The sequence below is a fragment of the Gymnogyps californianus genome, chromosome 1 (assembly GCF_018139145.2).
Source record: "Gymnogyps californianus isolate 813 chromosome 1, ASM1813914v2, whole genome shotgun sequence".
In the NCBI taxonomy this organism is placed as follows: Eukaryota; Metazoa; Chordata; class Aves; order Accipitriformes; family Cathartidae; genus Gymnogyps; species Gymnogyps californianus.
This window is the reverse complement of record NC_059471.1, coordinates 18,864,071-18,886,185: the sequence shown is the minus strand read 5'-3', so window position 1 is coordinate 18,886,185 and position 22,115 is coordinate 18,864,071. Positions and strand designations below refer to the sequence as shown.

Sequence of the window (22,115 nt, the reverse complement as noted above, 5' to 3'; positions counted from 1 at the left end):
AGTGTCGCTCTCACCTCTTCTCGTCAAGTGGATGCCACAAACTCTAAATCAAGTGACATTATCTCTGACATCTTGGCTATTATAGTACCAGATCAAAAGATTTTTATCTTGCTCAATGTAAAGTAGTTACAGCTTGTCTCTGCTGAGGAAAAAGTCACAAGTGGAATTTGATGTCATTAAAACAATTTCCTTCTTCTTAAATCAAACCCTGTTCATTACGGTCATTTAATTCAACCTATCTCCTGTCCTTACCACCAGCTGCTCAGAGATGCCTGCTCAGCTTTCAGCTAGTAAAATAAATCTCTCTAGCAAGTCACACCAGTGTTTTCATGTTATCAAGGTAAAAATAGAGACTCTATTTGAAGAAATTCAACTTCTGACATATCAGAAATACGAGCCGTCCCCTTCCAAACAACCAGTTCATGTTTACATTATATACTGAATATACATTTTTCATCTCCTCAATCAAACATGTTTGTAAGATTTCCAAGGGCAAAACATGTATGCATATATACACCCCCCCAGGCTCACAGATATATGAAACTATAATGTATTTACTTGTCCCTGTCAGTTCTCTATTATGTATATATGAGTTTATTTCCGAGCCTGCTCTCCTTGCAGTCAGTAGTAAACTATGCAGAAGTAGCTGAGTACACCCAAAGTGATCAAAAACTCTATGGAGGGAAAATTCTTGAGTGGAGGTAATATATTTAAACCTCAGAAACCTCCATGCTTATGCACTCTGCATTTTCAGAAATGTATATATACCTAAAAAAGGATCAGAGGGGTATAAAGGTTAAGGTTGAAAATATAATTGACAAATTTGGACTAGTCTTTTCCAATTTGTCAACATCCAAATGTTTCCTGATTGTCACCCTTTTTCTCCTTGCTGGGAATCTGTGATAATAATTTAAAAAATGGAAGTAAATAGAAAAGCTGAAAGAAACCAGTGCAGCAAATCTCTCCCAAATCTTCCCCTCTGCAAGCATTGTGTTTTCAAACTGGCCAAGACTTGGTTTCCTGATTAAAAGCTATGGCTCTCTGCTAAATTGTGGTAAGCTGTGGCATGGTGGTAAACCACAGCTCTGCGTATAGCAAGCTCTTGAAACCATTACTGCATTGGCATCGCTCGTGCATTTTACAAGTATTAGATCTGCGATGCAAGTTATGAGAGAAATCTTTTTTGGTTTGCGAAAGTAATAAACATCTGGGGGAAAGGATGACCTTCTCACTGAGAATTAATGATAAAATAAACAAACAGCCTAAACCACATGGAAAAATAAGATAGCTCCTTTGCATATGTGCTCTGCATTATAGGACATGTATAAATGCATAAAAAATGATCGGTCAGGTATAAAACAAATGTGTGTGTGTCCCCCTTCCCTCCACATTAATATAACATTAAGATTGAAAATATAATCATGAAACATCAAGAGGGCAGCAGAATTATGTGCGATAAGCCACATGTGTTTCTAAATAAAAGATCTTGCCAGACAGTCTTGATTACATTTTATGATGGAGTTTTACCATTACTGGGCAAAGGCAATGACGTAAAGGAAATATTCTGGGATTTTAGTAAAGCAAATGATAGGGTATCTCACACCAAAGAATAATAATCAAAACTGGCCTGGAAATGAACATTGTCACATGGATTTAAAACTGGCTGCAGAGCTACAAACACAGTGCTATGAAGGATAACAAAACATCTAGTAGAGAAGCCTCATGAGGGACCAGAGTGACTGGCCTTTGATTCATTCTTACAGAAAAACTGGGTCTAACAGCCAAGACTGGGGGTAGCCAACCTGCAGATTGGGGCAATATACTGCCCAGAATGAAGTACCTGGCCTACAGCCTGCTTTCTGCTGCCAGCTATCCTCAAAGTCCTCCAGGCACAGGCAGGACATGAGCACCACTGAGAACAAATGACTAATGCTAGCAGCTATTCAGAAAGATGACAAAAAATAAATTGGGGTCAAACAAGGGAAAATACATTTTTTAATGCCTGGGAAAACATTCCTTGCTGTAGGTAACTGTAGAAAGCAAAGAGGAAGAAGTGATTATGTGGAAAGAAAACTTTGAAATCAAGCAAAAGCAAAGTTCTCGGAGGTTTTTGGATACTACCATCCCTGTCATCCCTCATGCAGGGCAGCTAAGACACCAGTGACTTTTTATCGGCCGCAATTATTCTACTGACCTGCACTTCATTTTTTGTTTTATATTTATCACCGTTATATTTATCAACTTTTCTAGAGTATTGTGAGAATATCAGTTTTTACTCCAATAACTCTTTGGTACCACTCGGATATGAACATTGCAACTTTACTGGTCAATATGAAAATGCACACCACGGCTGATATAATGCTACAGTCGGGGACCTGTAAATTTACAATGCTTTTTGCAGGGAGCTGAGTGGCATTTGAGCCAAGAAAGCTCCTGGTTGGGATCATTCCCACTTGACAACAGCAACAACTAGTAGACAAAATGATACCCACTCCACATCGATCAATATATAGGCCTGAAAGAAAATCAGTTTTATAATGGAAATCCTTCCACGATGTCATTTAGGTATTAATTTAGCAGCAGGATATTATTGTTTCCTAACATGGTATTTATTTTACTGCCATACTTTATAGTATTCAAAGCCCTGAGTAAAAGAAGGAGCTTTCGGTAATGAGCCTGCTCTGATTGCTAGCCTTTCGGTGCAACTCTCTGGAAAAGCAAATCATTGTTATTCCCATTGCCATGCACATAATTCATTAGCTAACGCTCCTATGCCAATTACACATCAATCCATACACGCCAATTAAGCAATAAAGCAGTCGAAGCCACAGGCTGGCAAGTCAAGCTCACCTTAGTTGCCGCAGTCTCTAAGACACAGAGGTTAAAGAAATACCTTTTTGGGTTGGGTTAGGCAGCAGATGAAGACATAGCTGAAAATACTTGTCCCCCTCGCCGAGTATGGTTTGGTCTATAGTGAGCAGTAACTGCTCTGAAATGCAGGGTGGCCACCCCAAATTAGAGGAGATGGACGCAAGGGGAGATGGGGATGGGGCATGCTGGTATCATGGGGTGGCCAGGGGTGGCTGGCGGGGTGAGACACCACCAGCAGCTCTCTGTTTTCAGAGGGTTTGAAAGGGGGGAGAGACAGGCGGGGGCTGCAAATTCTGGCATATCTTGGTTATTCAGCAGGTTAACGAGTCTGGAAGTGACCTTGATCTGCTGGACAGTGCGAGGAGCTGGAGTTTAAGAGATGGGCTTTTATGTTACAACTTAAAGAGCTGACATTAATCATTCAGGTCAAGACTTACAAGGCACAGGAGCAGCTCCTATGCCCTGCAAACCCCCACATCACCTAGCTAAGCACCCATCAAATTTCCCCACAAAGGCCTGCAAGGCTGTAGCACAACTTTGCATCTGCACTCGGGCCTCCTCCCACTCAGCGCTGGAAAGGGGTCTTAAATGAAAGGCATCTTTCATATGAGGTAAGGAGCCTTTCACACTGCTGGAGTGGTCTAAAGGGCCTGGCAGCAGATGGGAAGCAGCACGGCTGCTGTGTTTTGGGACCCATGTGGTGGAGCAGCCAGGGCTCTGGAATTTGCAGTGTAAACTATTCACAAGATGCGATGGGGGATTTTTATCATCCTGCCAATAGAAACTTTTGAACTAAAGAGAACGGGAAAGCTCTTGCACTGATGTAATTCAGAGGGTTTCCACTGATAACACTGGAGGTATGCAACCATACATCAACCTCCTTTCTGGCGCCGGTTCCTTCTCAAACACCATGCTACCCTAGAGTCTTCATTAACATCAGATTATAAACCCCTGTTAAAGAAACATGATTTACAAGCATCTTGTGTGTGAATGCAGCGGTGGAGGTTTCCTGGGCCATTTTTAATGGGTTTGCATTCAGGTGGAGGAGAAGGAAAGGTAAGCTAGGAAAGGCTTGGGCTGCTGGCAACTTCGTGTGTGAAACAACCTTCCTCTGGCAGCTTTTTACTTTTCCTCATCGATCCAGTGAGGTAACTGTAAAATTATGGCATCTAAATAAGATTGCAAAGCATTAAATAAAGTGCAAGGCCAGAATATATTGTAGAATAAATGGATAATGTGACATAAGTGTCAGTTCAACCTTTTGAAACCAGCAGAATTGTTCTGAGGACATAAAAATATGTGCCATTATGTCATACTGCAAAGCATTAAAAATCCTGCAAAACCCAGACTGTACATTTATACGCATTTTAATTTCAGTTCATTGAAATGGATTTTTTGCTGCCTTGGTTACTGAAATTGGCCTGGTAAGCACATGACTTGGCCAAAACCCATAATTCACTTGTTTTTCTTGACAGGCCTCTCAGGATCAACAGTTTCCACTGACCCGTAAGTCTTCGAGCCAACAGCAAACCTCTTTAGTGCAGAATTAAGCTGTGAACCTTGAACAGCAGCAGAATCAACATGATAGTCCTGTGATTACTGTTTCAGGTTTCTTTTTAATAAATGCACAGTGCTCTTCCTGACACTAATTTTAGCCTTTTTTTTTTTATTTTTGTGGCCAAGTACACATCCCCACAGCCAACTATGTTTTGACAACTGCAAATACATAAGATGTGAAGCTGGTAGGCTTGCATGTCGTCCCGAGAAGATGGTCCCCGGGCATCTAACTGTGATTATCTATACTGTGTGATTTACTTCTCTTCAGGCCTGTTGTTACCTTATATCTCAATTACGTTAAAATAATTGTAAGGTATTCAAGTTGTGTGCAAAGTATTGTAATGTGTGGTAATGCTATATTGCTGATGCTATACTTTATGGTGATCAGCTATCCGACCGCATGCCTGAGGGTCTTCTGGAGGGAAAGCCCACCTGAGAACTAGATTGTGTAAGTGCAATATTTAAAAGCATCTGGGAAAAAAAAAGTCATGTTCCTTTAATAAAAAGCATTGCTTTCAGTGAAGTCACTTGAACATGCCTCACATTAATTAGGGTTTTTTCCACACTCTACCCTTGTAACAGTTATAATTAATGCGTACACAATATTTATGTCTCTATTTTTAGGTTGAGGGAAGATCCAGTTGTTTCTTTGCCAAGCTGACTCTGCTCCCTGCTCGCAGCGGGGGCCAGGCAAAGCAGTCCGGAGGTATCCTGTCCTCCCTGTCCAGGTCGCCGACCTGCTGTGTGCCCACAACGATCTCTGCGACAGCAACCCAGCAAAGCCAATGCTGCTGATGAGCAGATACTCAGGGCTGTGCCCGCGACGCCCCTGCCACCTCCTTGTCCCCTCTTGCTGCAGGTGGCATTTCTTGACTCGGCAGCACTGCAGCTGCGAGCTCCGTGGCTGCCAGCTCTGTGCCTCCTCTGCCCCCGCATCTCCTTCCCACCCCTTCAGGTCCTCTCCTGCTGCTCCTCTGCCCAAAATCCTGTGCATTCACGGCAATGAACTTTTTCACTCTTCCAGCAACCTGAAGGAATTTTTTTTTCCAAAATAGGTTAACCTTTTTTTCAGATTATTTTTTCCCTACTTTCTGATCTAAAGAAGTTTAATTTTTAACAAAGTTTACAAAACAGTTTTTGTTTTGAAGGGTCTGGGAGTTATTACAGTAATAACCCCTTTTTTTCCTCAAGCTTGAATCCTAAAATAATTCAAGCCCACAATTATCCTATGGCTTAGGTTTCCATCCAAATGTATGCACTTCAGTAGTGATCACCTTTCTGTTAATTTAAAAGCAATAACCATTTAGCTTTGCTTGATAACCAGGGCCCATATCCTGCTGATTCAGGAGAAATGCTGGGTCACAGCTTTCATATTGAGAAATAAGTGTGATTGATAGGAATATCTGCTGGAATCTTATCTAAACTTACACTATCCAAATATTTTAATAGCTTTACGTGTATTTTCTGGCTTCAACTGTTATAATGACACTTAGGAAATGTGAAACTAACACATTTTTCCTTGCTAAATGGCTTTCCACATCATGGGGAATAACAAATGTTTTTGTAAAAGATTAAGGATGGACTGCCAACCTCCCTGTACCCCTCCCCACGGCTACACCTTTCTTCAGTTAATAAAAAAGCAGAGAAACATTTGTTTTGGAGGTGGGGTGTGAAAGGAAGAGAAACATGTGTGTGTCGTCCTTACAAACAAAACGTATCCTGCTTTGGAAATGATGATTTAGAAAGGAAATGTACCAAATGGAAAGAATTCAGAGAACAAGACTGGTCGGAGGACCAGGAATCATCAACTGCAAGGAAAAGCTGAAGGATTTGGTATTGTTTAGTCTAGAAAAGAGGATTGTGGGGACATAGTGTCCAAATATGTAGAAAGTAGCTCTAAGGAGGAAAGAATAAACTCTTTTCATATCCCCTGGGCTTAGGACAAGTTGTCAGAGGCTCAACTGAGGAGGAGGCGGTTTCAGTCAGGCATCAGGGAAAATAGGGGACAATGCAGACAGGCTCACAAGGGAAGCCGCACATCCCCATCACCGCTCATTTCTAAGAACAAGTGATCCAGGAGGTGTTTAGGAAAGACCTAGGTAAAGCTGCTTGATGACAAGGCTAGGTGACCTTCTGAGGTCCTTCTTAAATCTGCTTCTTACGATTACCGTGTTGGAGTCAGGAACAGCTTGGATACACTATGAAACCATCACTTTTTCCCTTAAAACGTTAGGATGCTGGCAGTAGCATTTGAGAGGCGGAGGGGCTGCAGTGGGAGCCTAGCAGGGACCTCGCGCACTCCTCTGCCCCGCTCCCACCGGCTGCCCCTTTCCGGCAATTAAACCCTCTTGCATTGCAGGAAATGCCAGACTCCATTTGGAGGTCGACAGTCCTCATTGTCCACATCAGCCAGAAGATCCAGGAATTTCAGTCCTTGTTGTATTGGGTTTGTGTGCAAGGTTTTGGTAGCGGAGGGGCTACAGGGGTGGCTTCTGTGAGAAGCTGCTAGAAGCTTCCCCGATGTCCAATAGAGCCAATGCCAGCCAGCTCCAAGACAGACCCGCTGCTGGCCAAGGCCGAGCCCATCAGCGACAGTGGTAGCACCTCTGGGATAAGATATTTAAGATGGGGGAAAAAAATTGTGCAATTGCAGCTGGAGAGAGGAGTGAGAATATGTGAGAGAAACAACTCTGCAGACACCAAGGTCAGTGAAGAAGGAGGGGGAGGAGGGGCTCCAGGTGCCGGAGCAGAGATTCCCCTGCAGCCCATGGTGAAGACCATGGTGAGGCAGGCTGTCCCCCTGCAGCCCATGGAGGTCCACGGTGGAGCAGATATCCACCTGCAGCCTGTGGAAGACCCCACGCTGGAGCAGGTGGAGGCCCGAAGGGAGCTGTGGACCTGTGGGAAGCCTGTGCTGGAGCAGGGTCCTGGCAGGACCTGTGGACCCGTGGAGAGAGAGGAGCCCACGCTGGAGCAAGTTTGCTGGCAGGACTTGTGACCCCGTGGGGGACCCACGCTGGAGCAGTCTGTTCCTGAAGGACTGCACCCCGTGGAAGGGACCCACACTGGAGCAGTTCGTGAAGAACTGTAGCCCGTGGGAAGGACTCACGTTGGAGAAGTTCATGGAGGACTGTCTCCTGTGGGAGGGACCCCATGCTGAAGCAGGGGAAGAGTGTGAGACAGTTTTACTCACAGTAAAAACTGTCTAGGTTGTGAATTAGAGAGAGAAAGCGATGCCTGAAATGAATCCAGCATGAGGATGATAATGTGATAACTTTTATGGATGAGTGCATGTTACACTCGAAAGGGTCCCCTGTTCAAGGGAGCTTCCTTCATGTTTCCTAAAAAGCCAATGTCAACAGTCCACTTTCTGCTTGCAATAAATTTAAGTCCCATCAGCCATAAAACAAAGATGCTCTATTCTTAATGCAACCCCAGTAACTTCCCATTCTATTTACTATAAACGTTCCTGTTATGAATGTGTAATTCTCACCGGGCACATATATGCCAACCTGACTCATGTTACCTCATTTATCACTCTGTGCCTCAACTCACTGAAATGGGAATTTGTTTGTCTACGTGGCCAATGCTTTGTGGAGCTCCAGGGAGTCTGTCAGCAACACCTGGCTATAACACAAAAAATAGTACAGGTTATTTATGATCTGTATGCTGATAACCATGCTTCTCAACCATAATTTTGGGACAAGCATCTGAAAACACCCCCTCATCAAATTTTAGGTGTTAGGATGTCTTTTCTCAAGAATATGTTGATGAACAGAAACCAACTCCACTGCTGGACATCACTGTCAGTGCTGTGGACTGTGGGTTTTCCAGGAGTCAAGCAGTGTGATGGGTACAGCGAGATCCAAGAAAGCTCAAGTTTGTACTGAAGAGATGCGTGTCCTGCACGTATCTGAACACTTAGTAGATGTTTCCTAAAGTCAATCTCCCTTCTCTTAATGGCACCTGCATTTTGTACTCAGGATTATGCTGCAGATTCAGTTCTGTGTATTTCCATCACCACCCATCTAGCTGAGAGCAAAGTTAAATGGCTCCAGGTGCAAGTGCTCAGATTTAGTTCAGAAATGTTGCTTACAAAGGGAAGAGATTAGGCCTTATCTTAAACGAAATGCTGTCCTTTCATGTATAATACTTAGCTCCCACGTGAGGTCCCTCATGGATGAATATCCAGTTACTGACTTTAAGCTTTGCCTCACAATTTGCAATTGAAAGGCTGAACTCTGGACAACGATCGTAAGAAAATCTTCAGCACAGAGAAACCAAAAATAAACAATCTTATGAGCGTATTAATGTGAACAAAAGAAATAATGCATAAAAATCAGAAGTAAGAGATAGGAAAAACAGGGAAAATGTGAATGGTAGGAAAATTCGAATGTCACTTGCTTATGGGCGGTGTCGATATCAGGCCATATGCAGGTTGAGGTGCTTATGCCAGCCGTAGTTGCTCACAAGCATCATACTGGTTTAACTACACTGATTATAAAATCAAGCTTAATTACATCAGAGTAACGTTTGCATGCAGGAAGCATGCAGCCCTTCAAAGGCAAACTTCCCTTTGATGCACTGGACTGAATTTCACACGGCATATGTAATAAGGCTGAAAGGGATATTAAGAATTGGTAGGATTGTTCGTATTGTTCGTAGGTTCCTCTGTAAGGCTGGGTCATGAAAGTCTTCCCTCATATCTGGGCAGCAGGTGTGGCCGTGGGAGGATGGCTCTAGCTGGCCATAGCGGTGATACCATGTGGAGCACCCAACGCTCAGACTCTCCCAGTACTTGCGCTGTCCCCATTTCTACAGCAAAGTTGTCAGCTGGGGTCCCCATTCAATGTGCACACTTGTCCCTGCTGCTGGAAACGTGCCACGTGCTGCGAACTCGGACTCCTCATTCACACAGGGCCACCCTGTATTTCTGGGATAGAGAGAGCAGGTAGGTCTTTGTTTATTTGACAGGCTTTGGCAGAACTACCCAAGCGAGGTGCTTCTCAGCGCTTATGGAGTCTCTGAGGCAGAGTATCCGGCACAAAAGGCCCTGCAAACTTTACAGCATGAGAAGGGACAGAATGGGGTATTTCCTGTTAATGTGAACCTATCTGCACTAAGCATTAATAACTGCTGTGGCCTGAATCCCAGGACGTTCGTGAATTCCACTTAGCAATTACTCACATAGTATTTAACAATTTTTTTAGCAAGCTGCTATCAAAACAGCAGAGCAGGGCTTGGTACCTGGGCTTTCTTCTGCCCAGACCTTCCAGGACCACAGACCATGGAGGGTGCTCTCCGCTTACCACAACCTGTTTTGGCACGGAGCAGCAGCAAATACTGTGAAGATGAGCAATAAAGGATTCACACTGTAGGGTAAACATCTGCCACTAAAGCTCCTGTGCTGAATTCCAGAAAAAAAGAGGATGCCTTCTAGTCAGCATTCCCAAGGGATGCTCTAACTTATGCTAGGAACCAGCCAAGTTGAGGGTGATGTGGAGCTGTTAAGTCATCCATCCTGTTCTCCTTCTCCAATCTTTCCTTTCAGCTCAGCTTTTCTCCATCTGAGTAGCTCCAATCTGTCCAGGATACAGCCCTATTTTTAGCTGCTCATAATGTATGAGCCGCATGAGATTCTAGGTATTGGGTTATTAAAACAGAAAGTTGTTGCATCAGATCTCATTGAAATACAACTGCCTCTGGAGTTTCCAGTTCGGATCTACTGCATGGCTTTAATTGCATGAGGCACTTGTGAGGTTCATAAAATTAGTGTTCAGGCAAATATATCCTTTTGGGGCAGGTTTGGTAGAATCATATTTATTCAGTGCAAGTTAAGTACAGCTCACTCATTTCTAGCCTCACATAGTTCCTCAGATATCATGATTTTCTTGGAAGGGAATGTCTGCTAGTGCTAACGTGTTTGGAAAGCTCATAAAAACTGGAGGTAGCTGCAGCCTGTGTATCTAGCATTTGCTAACAGTTCACTGTGGGTTTCTCTAATGTGGCAGATTTACACAGGTCATATTTCCATCTGGATGGGTTTGCCTGTGAATAATTCTCCTGTGTCTTGTGCACAAACATGATTTCCCTACAACACCCATATATTTCTCTGTCCCAATTCCCCCTCTGTCTCCCCAGTATTTTTCTTCATGCAACACTGTGGCCAAGGCAACAGAAAGAAAATCTTTCTATGAACATGCAAGTTATTTTCTGAGCCTTGTACCTCTTTTTTTAGGGCAGGGCTCAAGCAGGATTTTAGCTGGTGGTGATGATAGTTGGCGCAGTTTAAGGATGGTTTGGTGCAATTATATACCTCAGATTTTCATTGTTCAGACCAACACGGATCTGAAATACCCAGGCTGATGTCAAAACCCAGATAGTGTTGGTGTTATGAAAGGAAGCAAGGAGACCCCCGGCAGGCACCCCATGGGCTGGCCGACGTAGGAGCATGCCTGCTCTGCGCTGCAGGGTAGCAGGGACCAGGGCGGTTTGGGCAGCAGCAGCCCCATCCCTGTGGCTGGCTCTACATCACCCGTGCAGGAAGGAGTTTCTGCATCCCCACGGCATCCACAGCCTGGACAAGCAGTAAGGGAGAGCCAGTGGTTTTCCCGTCGGGAATCTCCACACAGTTGGGCAGCACTGGGGACACTGCACAGGCTGTGATTGCATCCTGTCCCCAGCCTCTATCATGACACCAATTTTCAAGGGTCTCTCAAAATCCAAACTAAAATCAATAAACAAAGTCCTGATCTGGCAGAAAGAAACTGTCGGTTAAGCTGTGAACAGTCCTTTAGGAAAACCTATTTTTCCTGTTTCCCATTTTTGGCAGTTCTTAGTGGGTTTGTTTATTTATTTTTACCCTTTGAGATTAATCACCGTAAGGCGCGGGACCCGCTCGCTGCCAGCACCACACCAAAGATCTTTTTCTAGGCAGGGTGCTCCAGGCTGCCTGTACATTGCTGCTGTACCCCGCATGCTCCCTCCATGCCTCCATCGTTCGTGCCGCAGCGAGGGAAAGCGAGGCTTGTAAAGCCCTGCTCCCTCCGAGTCACTCCTGCCAGCTCACATCTCCAGCACTAAACTTCCCATCCGCTTCTCTGGCAGAGCAGGTTAAGGAAAGGTATGGGAAGGTTAGCACTAGGGAAGTACTGCAGCTAACAAAAACTTGATGGCTGTATGTTTGCATATGCAAACATATTTGTGCTGGGCAGAGGAGAAAGCTTCTCCGATCTTGCTCACCAAATAGCAAGATTTTTATCTATTTGTCTCAGTGAGTAGGTGAAAGAGTCAGTAGTCAATGAAGAGTGTAGGAAATGTGCTCATGGTAGTAGATAAAAGAACACCTCTAAGCATGTGCGAGCATTTTGGAAAGCTTATGTAACGTTTCCTTTGCAAAATAAACATATACTTACAGCCCCGTTTCCAAAATGCCACCAAGAATATCATCACTTGCAAATGTTTCTGGGGAGGAGGTTGCCAAATTGCTAAATATATTCCGGGCTTCGAATAGACATTTTGTACCATTTCCTTTCTACCCTGATAAATCTTTTCTTAGCCCTCTCAACAGAAGCTCGGAGACCTGCCTGGGGATGGCATCCCACTGGGTTCGGTGCTGTGCAGTAGTAATCAGAGACTCGCCTCCTGATTTTATAGACGTGGGCACCATGCCAAGGGAAGCCTACGACTCTGCTTTTTCTCCACTTGCCGCTAACCCCCCGCAGGACCAGCACCATGGTGGAAGGAGGGGAAACAGGGACACGACCAAGGGGACGGGAGCGGAGGGATGGATGGGAGAACCTGCAAGAGCACCAGGACAAGGTCTGCATGGCACGCAGGGACGGGTGCTCGCCGCCCAGCCTGACGCGCAGCTTGCACCCCCAGAGGTGCAAAAATTAGCTGACACGATGACTTTCGGAGACTCATGCTTTAAAAATTTAGAAGGTTTTTTATACACTGGTTTGCCTTAGTGATATATGGCCATCTGTCTGTAAATTAGTGCAGATACCAAGAATGCACCATTTCAAGGTTTTTACACTTCAGCTGAAAGACCTTACAAATTCAATGAAGAGGAAACGGTGCAACTCATGAGGCATTAACATACATAATGCATACAAACCTCTGCCCTAACCATCCATTTCTCTTTCCCAAAGGTATTAGGGGCAGCCTGGTAAGCTTTCTGAGATCGGACAGACAGGCACAGTGTTATCCAAGAGCTATCTGCTAGTGGTCATAGATGTCTATGGCTTTTTTTTATTGGTTAAGCATAGGGCAGGGAGGAAAAGTTAACAGTTGGATCCAGAAAACCCCGGTGCTTCTGCCTGAGGAGGCACAAGCACTCATAACTGTGTCCCAGGCTTTAATATTTCATCTTTCCTTTACTTACACTTACTTGATTCCACTGACTTGCAGAAAGGAGGGTGCAAGGAGAGGGCAGGTGCCCACATCAATCTCAACAAAGAGATCACTGAAGCACTATCACATGGACACGCTGGGCCTAAATAACCTATCCAGGTGGCTACATAACGTGGAACCAAATTCATCATTTACTGCTATTTCAGTCGTATATGGCAAGAGCAGCCGCCACCAAGTTATGGAAGCAACACATACATTTCTGCTTCCAGGAGAACCAGCCTGGGTTCTCCAGATGAAAAGTAACCTTGTTAAAGCTGGATCAATTCCCAATCCAGTTCATCACAGGGACGTAAAAACTCTTCTCGCAGAAGGAAAGTGCTGGATAGGAAAAGCTGCACACGAGATGGCAGGATGTCTCTTTTTCTGCTTTTTTTGGTGATCAACATGGGAGAAAATGCATGTAGATCCTGTGACAGCTGGAAAGGCTGGAGATAAAAATATCCCTCACAAAGTGCAGAAAGATAGGATTAGAAAGAACCTTCTGGGCGATCAGGAGTAGCCTCTTGCTGTTGAAGACACTGTATTTAATGAGGGTATACGATACTGTACAAACACAACAGCCGTATCAAACCGCCACCATTCACGGAGCTACGCCTTTTGCTCCTGGCTGGCGGGGCTCCTCCACAATCTCCTCTTCTTACAATCAGTACGATCAGTACCCTTTCTTCCCTTCTCCAGCAGAGATTTATTTATAGCCTATTTACACCCATTTGTTCTTGAGCCAACGCCATCCATTAGCTTAACTAGTGGTTCCTCCTCCTTATTGTTCATTGCTTTCTGGAGCGCAATGGCATCCCCTCAGCCTCCCCTCGGCTGCCCCAGCGGACTCGGAGCCTGTGCTGCCATGGCCGCCTCTCCCTCACGCCAGGGACCCCTGCACCTGCACCCACACCCGCACCCACACCCACACCCAACCCGCTGCTTGCTCTTCAAACGGGGACCATCCCTCAGGAGGGCTCTGGAGAAGACCATGTCTTGCATTGACCTGCCTTCTGCGGGGAGGTGGGGGGGGAGGATAATTCTGGGGCAGTGCAACACCCACCCCAGTCCTGGGACCCCGCAACAGCTCCACAGTGCTGAGACCCCGCGACACCCACCCCACTCCTGGGACCCCGCGACACCCACCCCACTCCTGGGACCACGCAACGCCCCCGGGGCTCAGCAGCTCCCCGCTGGCACCGCGCCCCACGACCGCCCCCGCCGCCGTGGGTCCCGGTGAGCGCTGCCCCCCCTCCTCTCTCCGCAGCGCGCGCAGGCGCAGAGCGAGGGAGAGGGCGCACGCCCCCTTCCCGGCACGAGAGCACTCCCCCCACGCCCCCCCACGCCCCCCCGACGCCCGGCGGCGGCGCATGCGCGTCGCCTTCCTCCCCCGCCTGCTTCCATACCCCTTCGCCACAGAACGGGGCGAGAACCTGCGCGGGGGGCGTGGTCTTGTGAGGGGCGTGTCCCTCTGGGGCGTGTTCCCTGGGCGGGGGCGGGGCCGCGGGGGGCGTGGCGCGACGCGGCGCGCCCTGTCCATGGTGCGGGCAGCGGCGGCGGCGGCGGCGGCGCGGGTGTCCCCGCGGCGGGAGGGCGGCGGCGCGGGGCTGCATGGACGTGATGTCCCCGCAACAGGAGCACCTCGGGCCGGGCCGCTCGTCCTCGGTGAGCGGCGAGAGCAGGGTCTTCGCCGCCGCCGACAGCAAGAAGGTGAGGCCGCCCCCGGGAGACCCCGCGGGAAAGCGCCCCACGGCTCCCGTCGCGGTCCCGGAGCCCCCCGTGGTCAGCGCGTCCCCACCGGACACCTCGCGGCCCCATCGCCCCGGGCCCTGCGCCGCCGCCGCCAGGGCAGCGGGCTGGGCGGCACGCCGCCGTCGGGACCGGGGCCGGGGGGAGCTGCCAGGGGAGCTGGGGATGTCCGCGGGAAGGGCTTGCTGCACGGGTGCCCCGGGGAGCTGGGGGTGCGGCGGTTCCCGGTGGAGCTCGGGGGGCTCTGCCGGGTGAATAACCCCGGGGACCTACCTAAGGGCGGTTGCTGCACGGATGTCCCGGGAAGCAAAGGGAGGCTGCTGCCTGGATGTCCGGGGTAGGTAAGGAGCGCTGCCTCGCAGAGGTCCCGGGGAGCTAGGGAAGGGTTTGCTGGGTGGTGTTCGGTGGAGCCAAGGGGCTTTGCTGCATGGATTTCCCGGTGAGCTGGGGGGGTGTTGCTGCATGGATGTGCTGGGGAGATAAGAGGGTTTGCTGCATGGATGTCCTGGGGAGACCTAAAGGGGGGCTTTGCTGGATGGATGTCTGGAGGTTTTGCTGGGTGGGTATCAGAGGGAGCTAGGGGGAGGTTTGCAGAATGATTATCCAGGGAATCTAAGAGGGATCTGCTGCATGTGTGTCTGGGGGGAGCGAGGGAAGGGTTTGCTAGAGCTGAGGGGGTTTGCTGGCTGCTCTTGCACGTGCTTTGTACAAGAGAAATGTAAGAGCAGCTTCCCGAAGGAGCGCCTTGCGCTCTCTAAGTATATCACAATTGATAGCAGAAGAGCGTCATCCCATCTTCAAAATTGGTTGTAAAATCTGTTTGAAGTCTCGAATTGCTTTTCAGCATCTGACACGATCAAGTGCGAAATGCTCACTTCTGCGTACAGCCAAGTACTTGTTTCTGCCTTATACTTTGCTGTAACGAGCGAGCTGTAATAACCACATTCTTCCCACTGTGTAAAACAGGAACCCTTTTTTTCTCTTTGGTTTAGCAAGTGCCATAGTGTTTTTCTACCCGACGTATAGCTGGTACCTTCCTGCCTTACCGATTTTGCCTCACAATGACATTTAAATCTATGCACTGCCTTGTCTTTAGAGGTGCACAATACTGCAGACTGCCAGATAGGCTGGCAGGATTAGAATGACTAGCCAGGTTACAGTGTCCTTTACTAAATCTGTCCACCTGGTGACATGAATTTAGGATGCGTGATAGTAGAGGCTAAGCTTGTGTCCAGTCCTGCTGCTGAGCGGTGGTTGGAGCTTTGCTGGCTGTGGCATAGTGGTGCGGAGAGCAGTCCTGGTCCCTCTCCTCCTGCTGAAGTGTCTCCTTGGGCTGGGGAGCAATGCTTTTCATTTCCATGGGCTGTGTCCATGTGTGCCGTGTCCCACCAAGGCACATAGCGCTCCAGCCTGACTGCAGCCCTGGGGACCTCTTCTCATGGCAGCTGCTGCCAATGGCGAAATGGTTGCCTGGAGAGTGTTTGGCCAAGATTTCTACCACACTTTGCTGCAGTTAATACCTGATCGGTTTCTGAAGAGGGAGTGCGATACACCTACACAAAGTGGTGGAGTACCTTCTGCTGCCTAGCTGGACAAAGTGATGGAGTAGATACTCACCCTCTCCAAATACTGCGATCTAGTTTGAGATGGCTAAATGTGCGGCTTTGATTTTTCTTCTATCGTTTATTTAATTGTTGCCGAAGATAGAGTACCATGTACCTTCCAACCTGGCAGAGCCCTGATGCCAGGCACTCGCCTGAAATGAGAAGGGATGCTCAAGTACTGTGAAGATGAACACTTTTTTCTTACAAGTTCTACTTCATGATTCAGCATTCTGAGGACAAATATTAAGGGTGGCACTTGTGTTTCCTATTCCTGCTCCAAAGAGCCCGCAGTCGAAGGAACACAGACCTTGTTTTTGCCAGCGCTGACAAGGGAGCGGGGATATTACTTTTTACGGATCTTGGCAGCCCTTTTGGAATTCCTCAGCGTGGAGGCACATGCGGCGGGGGTACAGATGGAAATCCTCCTGCGGAGAAGCAGCTTGAGACCCTGGCTGGGCCGTGCAGCATATGGCAGCTTTGCACACCACGCATAGCCAACACAGGCAGCCGCTAACATCCAGCCAATGGCTCAGCTGCTTGTCCACAGTCATGGTGCTCCCTTGAGACTACTAGCACGCCATCTCTTTGTGCCTGTCTGGGAAGAAGATTCCTACCTTTATGCATGTGCAGCAGTGGGCTAGTCCTAATTTTGCCTGAAGCTGATCTCAGTGACAGTTTGCATATTTTTTTTACTACTTGGGTCCTATGGACTCTCTATATACCTCTGTTTTGTCTTCCACTTGGTGCCAAAGCATCATATTTTTTTACAATATAGAAAGTCTTTCTTACTACCGGGGAGATTACACTGCTTGTATTGGTTACATAGAGTTAAATGGAAGAATGTGTTGGCAAGAAATCAGTTTTGATACCGGTGACACAGCATGTCAACTTGAACAATTTTGTTGCAAATATGTATTTAACATCAACTATTTTACTTTCTGGCACAAATACCCCCAAATATGGGATGCTAAGTGACCACTGAACCTTTCTTCCTTTTTATTATCATGACTATACCTTTCTCAAATTCAATTTATTTAGCTGAGATTTGCTACATTGTTCTGTGGTTGTCTGAACTCCTACTTCATCTTCTGCTTGGCTGAAGGATCACATGCTTGATCACATCATAGGACCAAGAGACAGAGATTGTCTAGGACTTTTTTTCATGTATTTTGTGTGACCATTTAAACTATTTTCCTGGAAACATTTCCTTTCATTTTCTTGACATGCAAAGTGGTTTGAACTGCTAACCTACCTCACAGACGCTGGGAGGTTCTCTCTGTTAAATGCTTACAAGGCATTCAAGACACCCTGCTGAAAGGTGACATTGAAGTGCAGTGTTTTAGTTAATGCTTTTGGAAAATTCTGAACCAGATTCCCTCCTTTGCTGGACTTACCAGAGTCACTGGACTACGTGTGGTTGACCTACAGAGAAGTTTTGTACTGGCTGTTTAGTTTAGTAACCAATACCAGTAAATTGATGCAACTCTGAAGTGGATTGAAGTAACATAAGTAAGAGTGATTATACTGATAGAGCTTATTTCTACAAATTTATCAAAATAAACTATGCAGCAGAGACATCTTTTGTGCCAGTGTAACTGTGTCAGCAGTAGCAGCTGCGGTCATTTAACCGTATTTATAAGTTCCTGGTGTTTCACTTCTCTCTTCTTAGAGGGGCTAGATTCCAACCAACCCTGAATATTTTACACAAGACAATATTTGGTAACACAAGGAGTCACTCTTAGGATTTTTTGCTGCCTCCTTGAAGATTTCAAGTAACTACTTATAATGTTTTGGAGGCTCAGCAATTTTTAATATTTACTCATACAATGTGTGCAAAAAATTAACCGTTTTGCACACTAAGCAAAATAGTATTTATGGTTTGAGACTTGAAATATGGTATCCCATCACCATAAAAATGTGTTTGTTTGTGATTCTCATCACAAATACACCAACAGTTGACTGGCAGGGAAAGGAGAGTTATAGTGTTCCCCAACAGTGTACTAAATGGATAAAATTCAGGCAAGTTAACGGCATTGGAAGAGTGAAGGTAGTTATACATAATCTTCATCCCTTTACTTGTCTTACTCTGCAACGATGAATCAAGTACGTATTTGCCATTATGTTTGATGATACCTTGATCTCATACCCTTATATATACGTTTTTTAACATAAAGCTGCTTAAGCAGAGATTTCTTCTTCCTGCAAGTCTCCGTCCTGTTTACCATGATCCTGGCTGAGGATCTGGTGGGTTGCTTCCAAAATCACACCTGGTAGTGCTGGGAATCTCGGCTGTCCAGGAACACTTCTGGCACTGTGTAGTGAAGTGATGGACAATTCCTGTCATCCCGCAGACATATCCTGTAGCAATTTTATCTCTGATGAGGACTGAAAAAGCCCCTATTTTAATGAAGTCATCCGCATAGTTGGTCCTTAGGTTGAAATCACCTTGGCAGGCTGTGCTGGCTTACGATAACTTACTGTTGTGCTGTGCCTCCTGATGCTGCTTTAATTATGAACTAGCATTAGCAATCCTTCCTCTGTCTGTCCATGACAGAAATTGAAAATTATGCATAAAACAATGTGTTCTAGTTCTTGAGTTTCCTAGTCTTGGGGTTTTTTTTTTGTCCCTCATGGTGGCAGTAGGAAAGAGAGGGACTTGGCAGGTCATGTGGGATCTAATACCCAAGAACTGCATATATCAAATTATTGCCTGTTTACTTAATGCTACTTGAAGTATCCATGTGGAGTGGGGGGGAATCTCCTCTCATCTGTAAACTGCTCCTGAGAAAACCTTGCTGTACAGAAACCGGGGCAGAATCATGTCCATGTGCTAACCTTCCTGCTTTGTGTCAGGCTTGAAAGGAAACTTTGGGCTTCATCAAAACCACCAGAACCTGAGTTGCTGGTCTGAGCGCTGTGGGCGCAGTGCAGCTGACAGTAAGACCCACAGGCTAAATATTCGGTGCTCCTCTCGTCCACATTTTTAGTAACCTTCCACACCTCCAGCTTTTGACGTAGATGAGTGAGATCTTTTGAACACGTCCACATCAGTGCTTCCAAAGATTCGTATCCTTTGGGAGGTAGTTGGTAGAATATCTTTTGCTCCTAGTTTCTTTCATTCGTTTTTCTTTCTACTCTGAGATGGCCTTTAGTCTCCATCTTTGCTGTGCTCTCTAGCAGCTGCTGTTCCATGATGATGTGCTTTGGCTTCCACTGTGTTGATAGCTCTTTCCTCTTGTGCCCCTGCAATTGTTTTCTCCTTGGTTATCCATCCAAAAATGGCTTTCTTTTTAGGAAAGTCCTTGTAAGTAAAAGAATTCTGCCAGCATAAACAAAAGCACATAGTTTTGTCACCTGCTCTGCCTTTATGGCAAATGGGTTCTCCGTGGGACCTAGACATCTCTGCTGCCTGAGCCAGCAGTTCAAATGCAGTCATCTTCTCACCCTGTTTATAAGGGCTCAGGAATGTTATAGGTCAGTATAGAGCCATTTCTTGCTCCACCAAAGTATAAGAGATTCTTGTTATTTCTGGTATTTTTAGACAACCATACACTGTAAGTCTAACAAATACTGGGTTATAGCATGTAGGAAAAAATGATTTATTGCCTCTCATAAGTAGCCCAGTGATACAGGGAAAGAGTGATGCCCAATGGTCCTGGAAAATTAACTGCTAGGTGCTGAGGATTGGTTTGATTTTTTGATTGTCAGGCAGTTAGTTGAACTTTGCTTTACAGTTTTTGGTAAAGGTTTGTGTTCTGTGCTTTGGTTCATGTCTGGCTAAACCAGAAATGTGTGCCACAGATAGGTTTTGTTGCTCAGACAACAAGAACAGAGTTTGCATGGGTGAAATCCCTCATGGTTATTAACTTAGATGCTTTTAAAGAGTAGGCTTTGTTAAAATCAGACTTCCTTTTATTAGAAAAATAAAGCAGTGAGAAGGAGAGTTTAGCCACTTGCGTGCAATCCTCAGCTCAAGCTATTGGCACATCTGAGTGTTGTCCCTGTCACCCGGTTAAATGACCCAGGCAGATGTCCCAGCCTTGACCCACTTCTGGAGCCAGCCTGTAAATCAGGAGCCTGAAATCCTTCATCTCTGGGGAGTCTTTTACAAGGGTGTCTGCATATTGCTGAGGAGGCATTTCTGCTGCATTCACCTGTCAGTCAGGGACTGAACACATTTTTCCACTATTTCATATACGAATCTCTTAAATAGACATCAGGTAATATCATTTTCTCATCTTAAGCTCAAATCACTCTCTGAGAAGACAACTGTTCCCTATGTTACTGAGCTCACAAGTTTGTCTGTTCCCTGTCCTTTGCTCAGATAGCAAGGAGAGGATTGAGCTGATTAACTCAATTTTCTTGGCCACCTTAGTTTTCCTTTACAGTCAGTGGAGGAAAATAGTACTTCTAGGACAAGATGAACTGTGCGCTAAATGTGTCCTTTTCTCTCTGTTGACTATAAAAGGATTACAGAGAGAGTAGCTCAGGTGTGCATGTCTGAGGTTGGGTGAGAGGAATCCTCCTGCACGTCTCTGGCCGTCGTATCGGTCAGGCACCATAACCTGGCAGCGTGGGCAGTGTGCTCCTGGGGAATCACAGCACACGGCCCCTGCATTAGCCCGCCTGCTCCAACCTCCTACAGCTTTGCGGTAGCTGCAGCGGGGTTTCTGCTTATTGCATACATTTTCACTTCTCTAGATACTTGTAAAATATTATAAACACTGTATATCTGTTACTTAAGTTATTTGTCATCACAAAAGAAATAGTAAGTACCAGGAATTTTTTCACGCATTCTTTATTTAATTCATGCTCTGCCATTCTCTTTCTAAGCTTAATATAGTTAAGTGATATACACAAAGAACAAGACAGTGCTTTATCTTCAGTTCCAATTTTTTTGAGGACATCATGCAGATGCTGCTGTACGTTACCTTTTTCACAGAATGAGGATTAATATCATAACTCGGCAATATATTAATTTACATAAATTCCATATAATACCATTATCCACTTCAACTGCGAGGCAAAATTAGTTGAATACTGGCAGTCAGGAATAGATTTTTCCTCCAGCTGATGACTTGTGAGATACTTGTGAAAGTTTCACTGCAATCCTGTAATCCATAGGGGTTCTGATTCCTGAGGAGAGGCAGCATGTTTTCAGTGATGGTTTGCAAGGTCACTGTCCTCAGCATGGTGGGCTGATCTGCTCATAAACCACCTACCATCACAGTTTACAAAACAGTGTTTCAGATTATAGGTCTGATCGTTATCTGGTGTAAATTCATTCTTTTGAAATCTATAGCCCTATGTCTGTTTATACCAGATGAGAAACTGGCCAAATACTACCACCAGTCCAACAACTGAAAAAGCAAAACTTTTTGTTTCTGTTAAAAAAGCAGTCAAGACAACCACCACCAGAAATGCAGAAAGTATGAAGTTAAACCTGAATCAGAGGGGAGGGGGGCGGGAGCTCAAGCTTTTGAACGTGAGGAAGGCAAAAATAACTCTAGTTTGTCCTGACTGATACAAGATTATCATCTTTGCATCTGGCACACTGTAAACATTCATTATGGATACTGATTTTATGATACATTTCACATGGATGTGACTCAGCCAGCAAGTATGAGGATTTCTCTCTGTGTTGACCTTTCTAATATTTAAATGAAAAAATGGGAGGTTATGATGTGGGACACATGTTGAGAAATGCTTCTCTGTGTCCCACGCTTAGATAATTGGTCATTGCATCTCCTTTTGCTCCCAAACATCTGCTCTCACTACAGCTGTCCAGGATGTATCTCCTCTTCTCCGCATTGCCAGGGTGACATCTTTGCACAGTAAATGCAATGAAACTGAGGAGAGCAGGCATCTGGGTCCAACTTAGCCAAAAATTAATTTGTCCTCTTCCTTCTTAAAGTAAATCAATTCAAGTTATCATGATGG

The 22,115-nt window shown here is 45.9% G+C and overlaps 1 protein-coding gene across 1 annotated transcript in view; it reads left to right on the top strand.

The window, feature by feature from the left end:
• The first annotated feature begins 14,433 nt into the window (after window positions 1-14,433).
• The window catches only part of ARHGAP20 (Rho GTPase activating protein 20), a 62,337-nt gene continuing 54,655 nt past the window's right edge, over window positions 14,434-22,115 (top strand). The window contains exons 1-2 of the mRNA XM_050908738.1: window positions 14,434-14,532; window positions 15,564-15,566. Coding sequence (XP_050764695.1) covers window positions 14,434-14,532; window positions 15,564-15,566 — 102 coding nt within the window. The remainder of the gene's footprint in view (window positions 14,533-15,563; window positions 15,567-22,115) is intronic.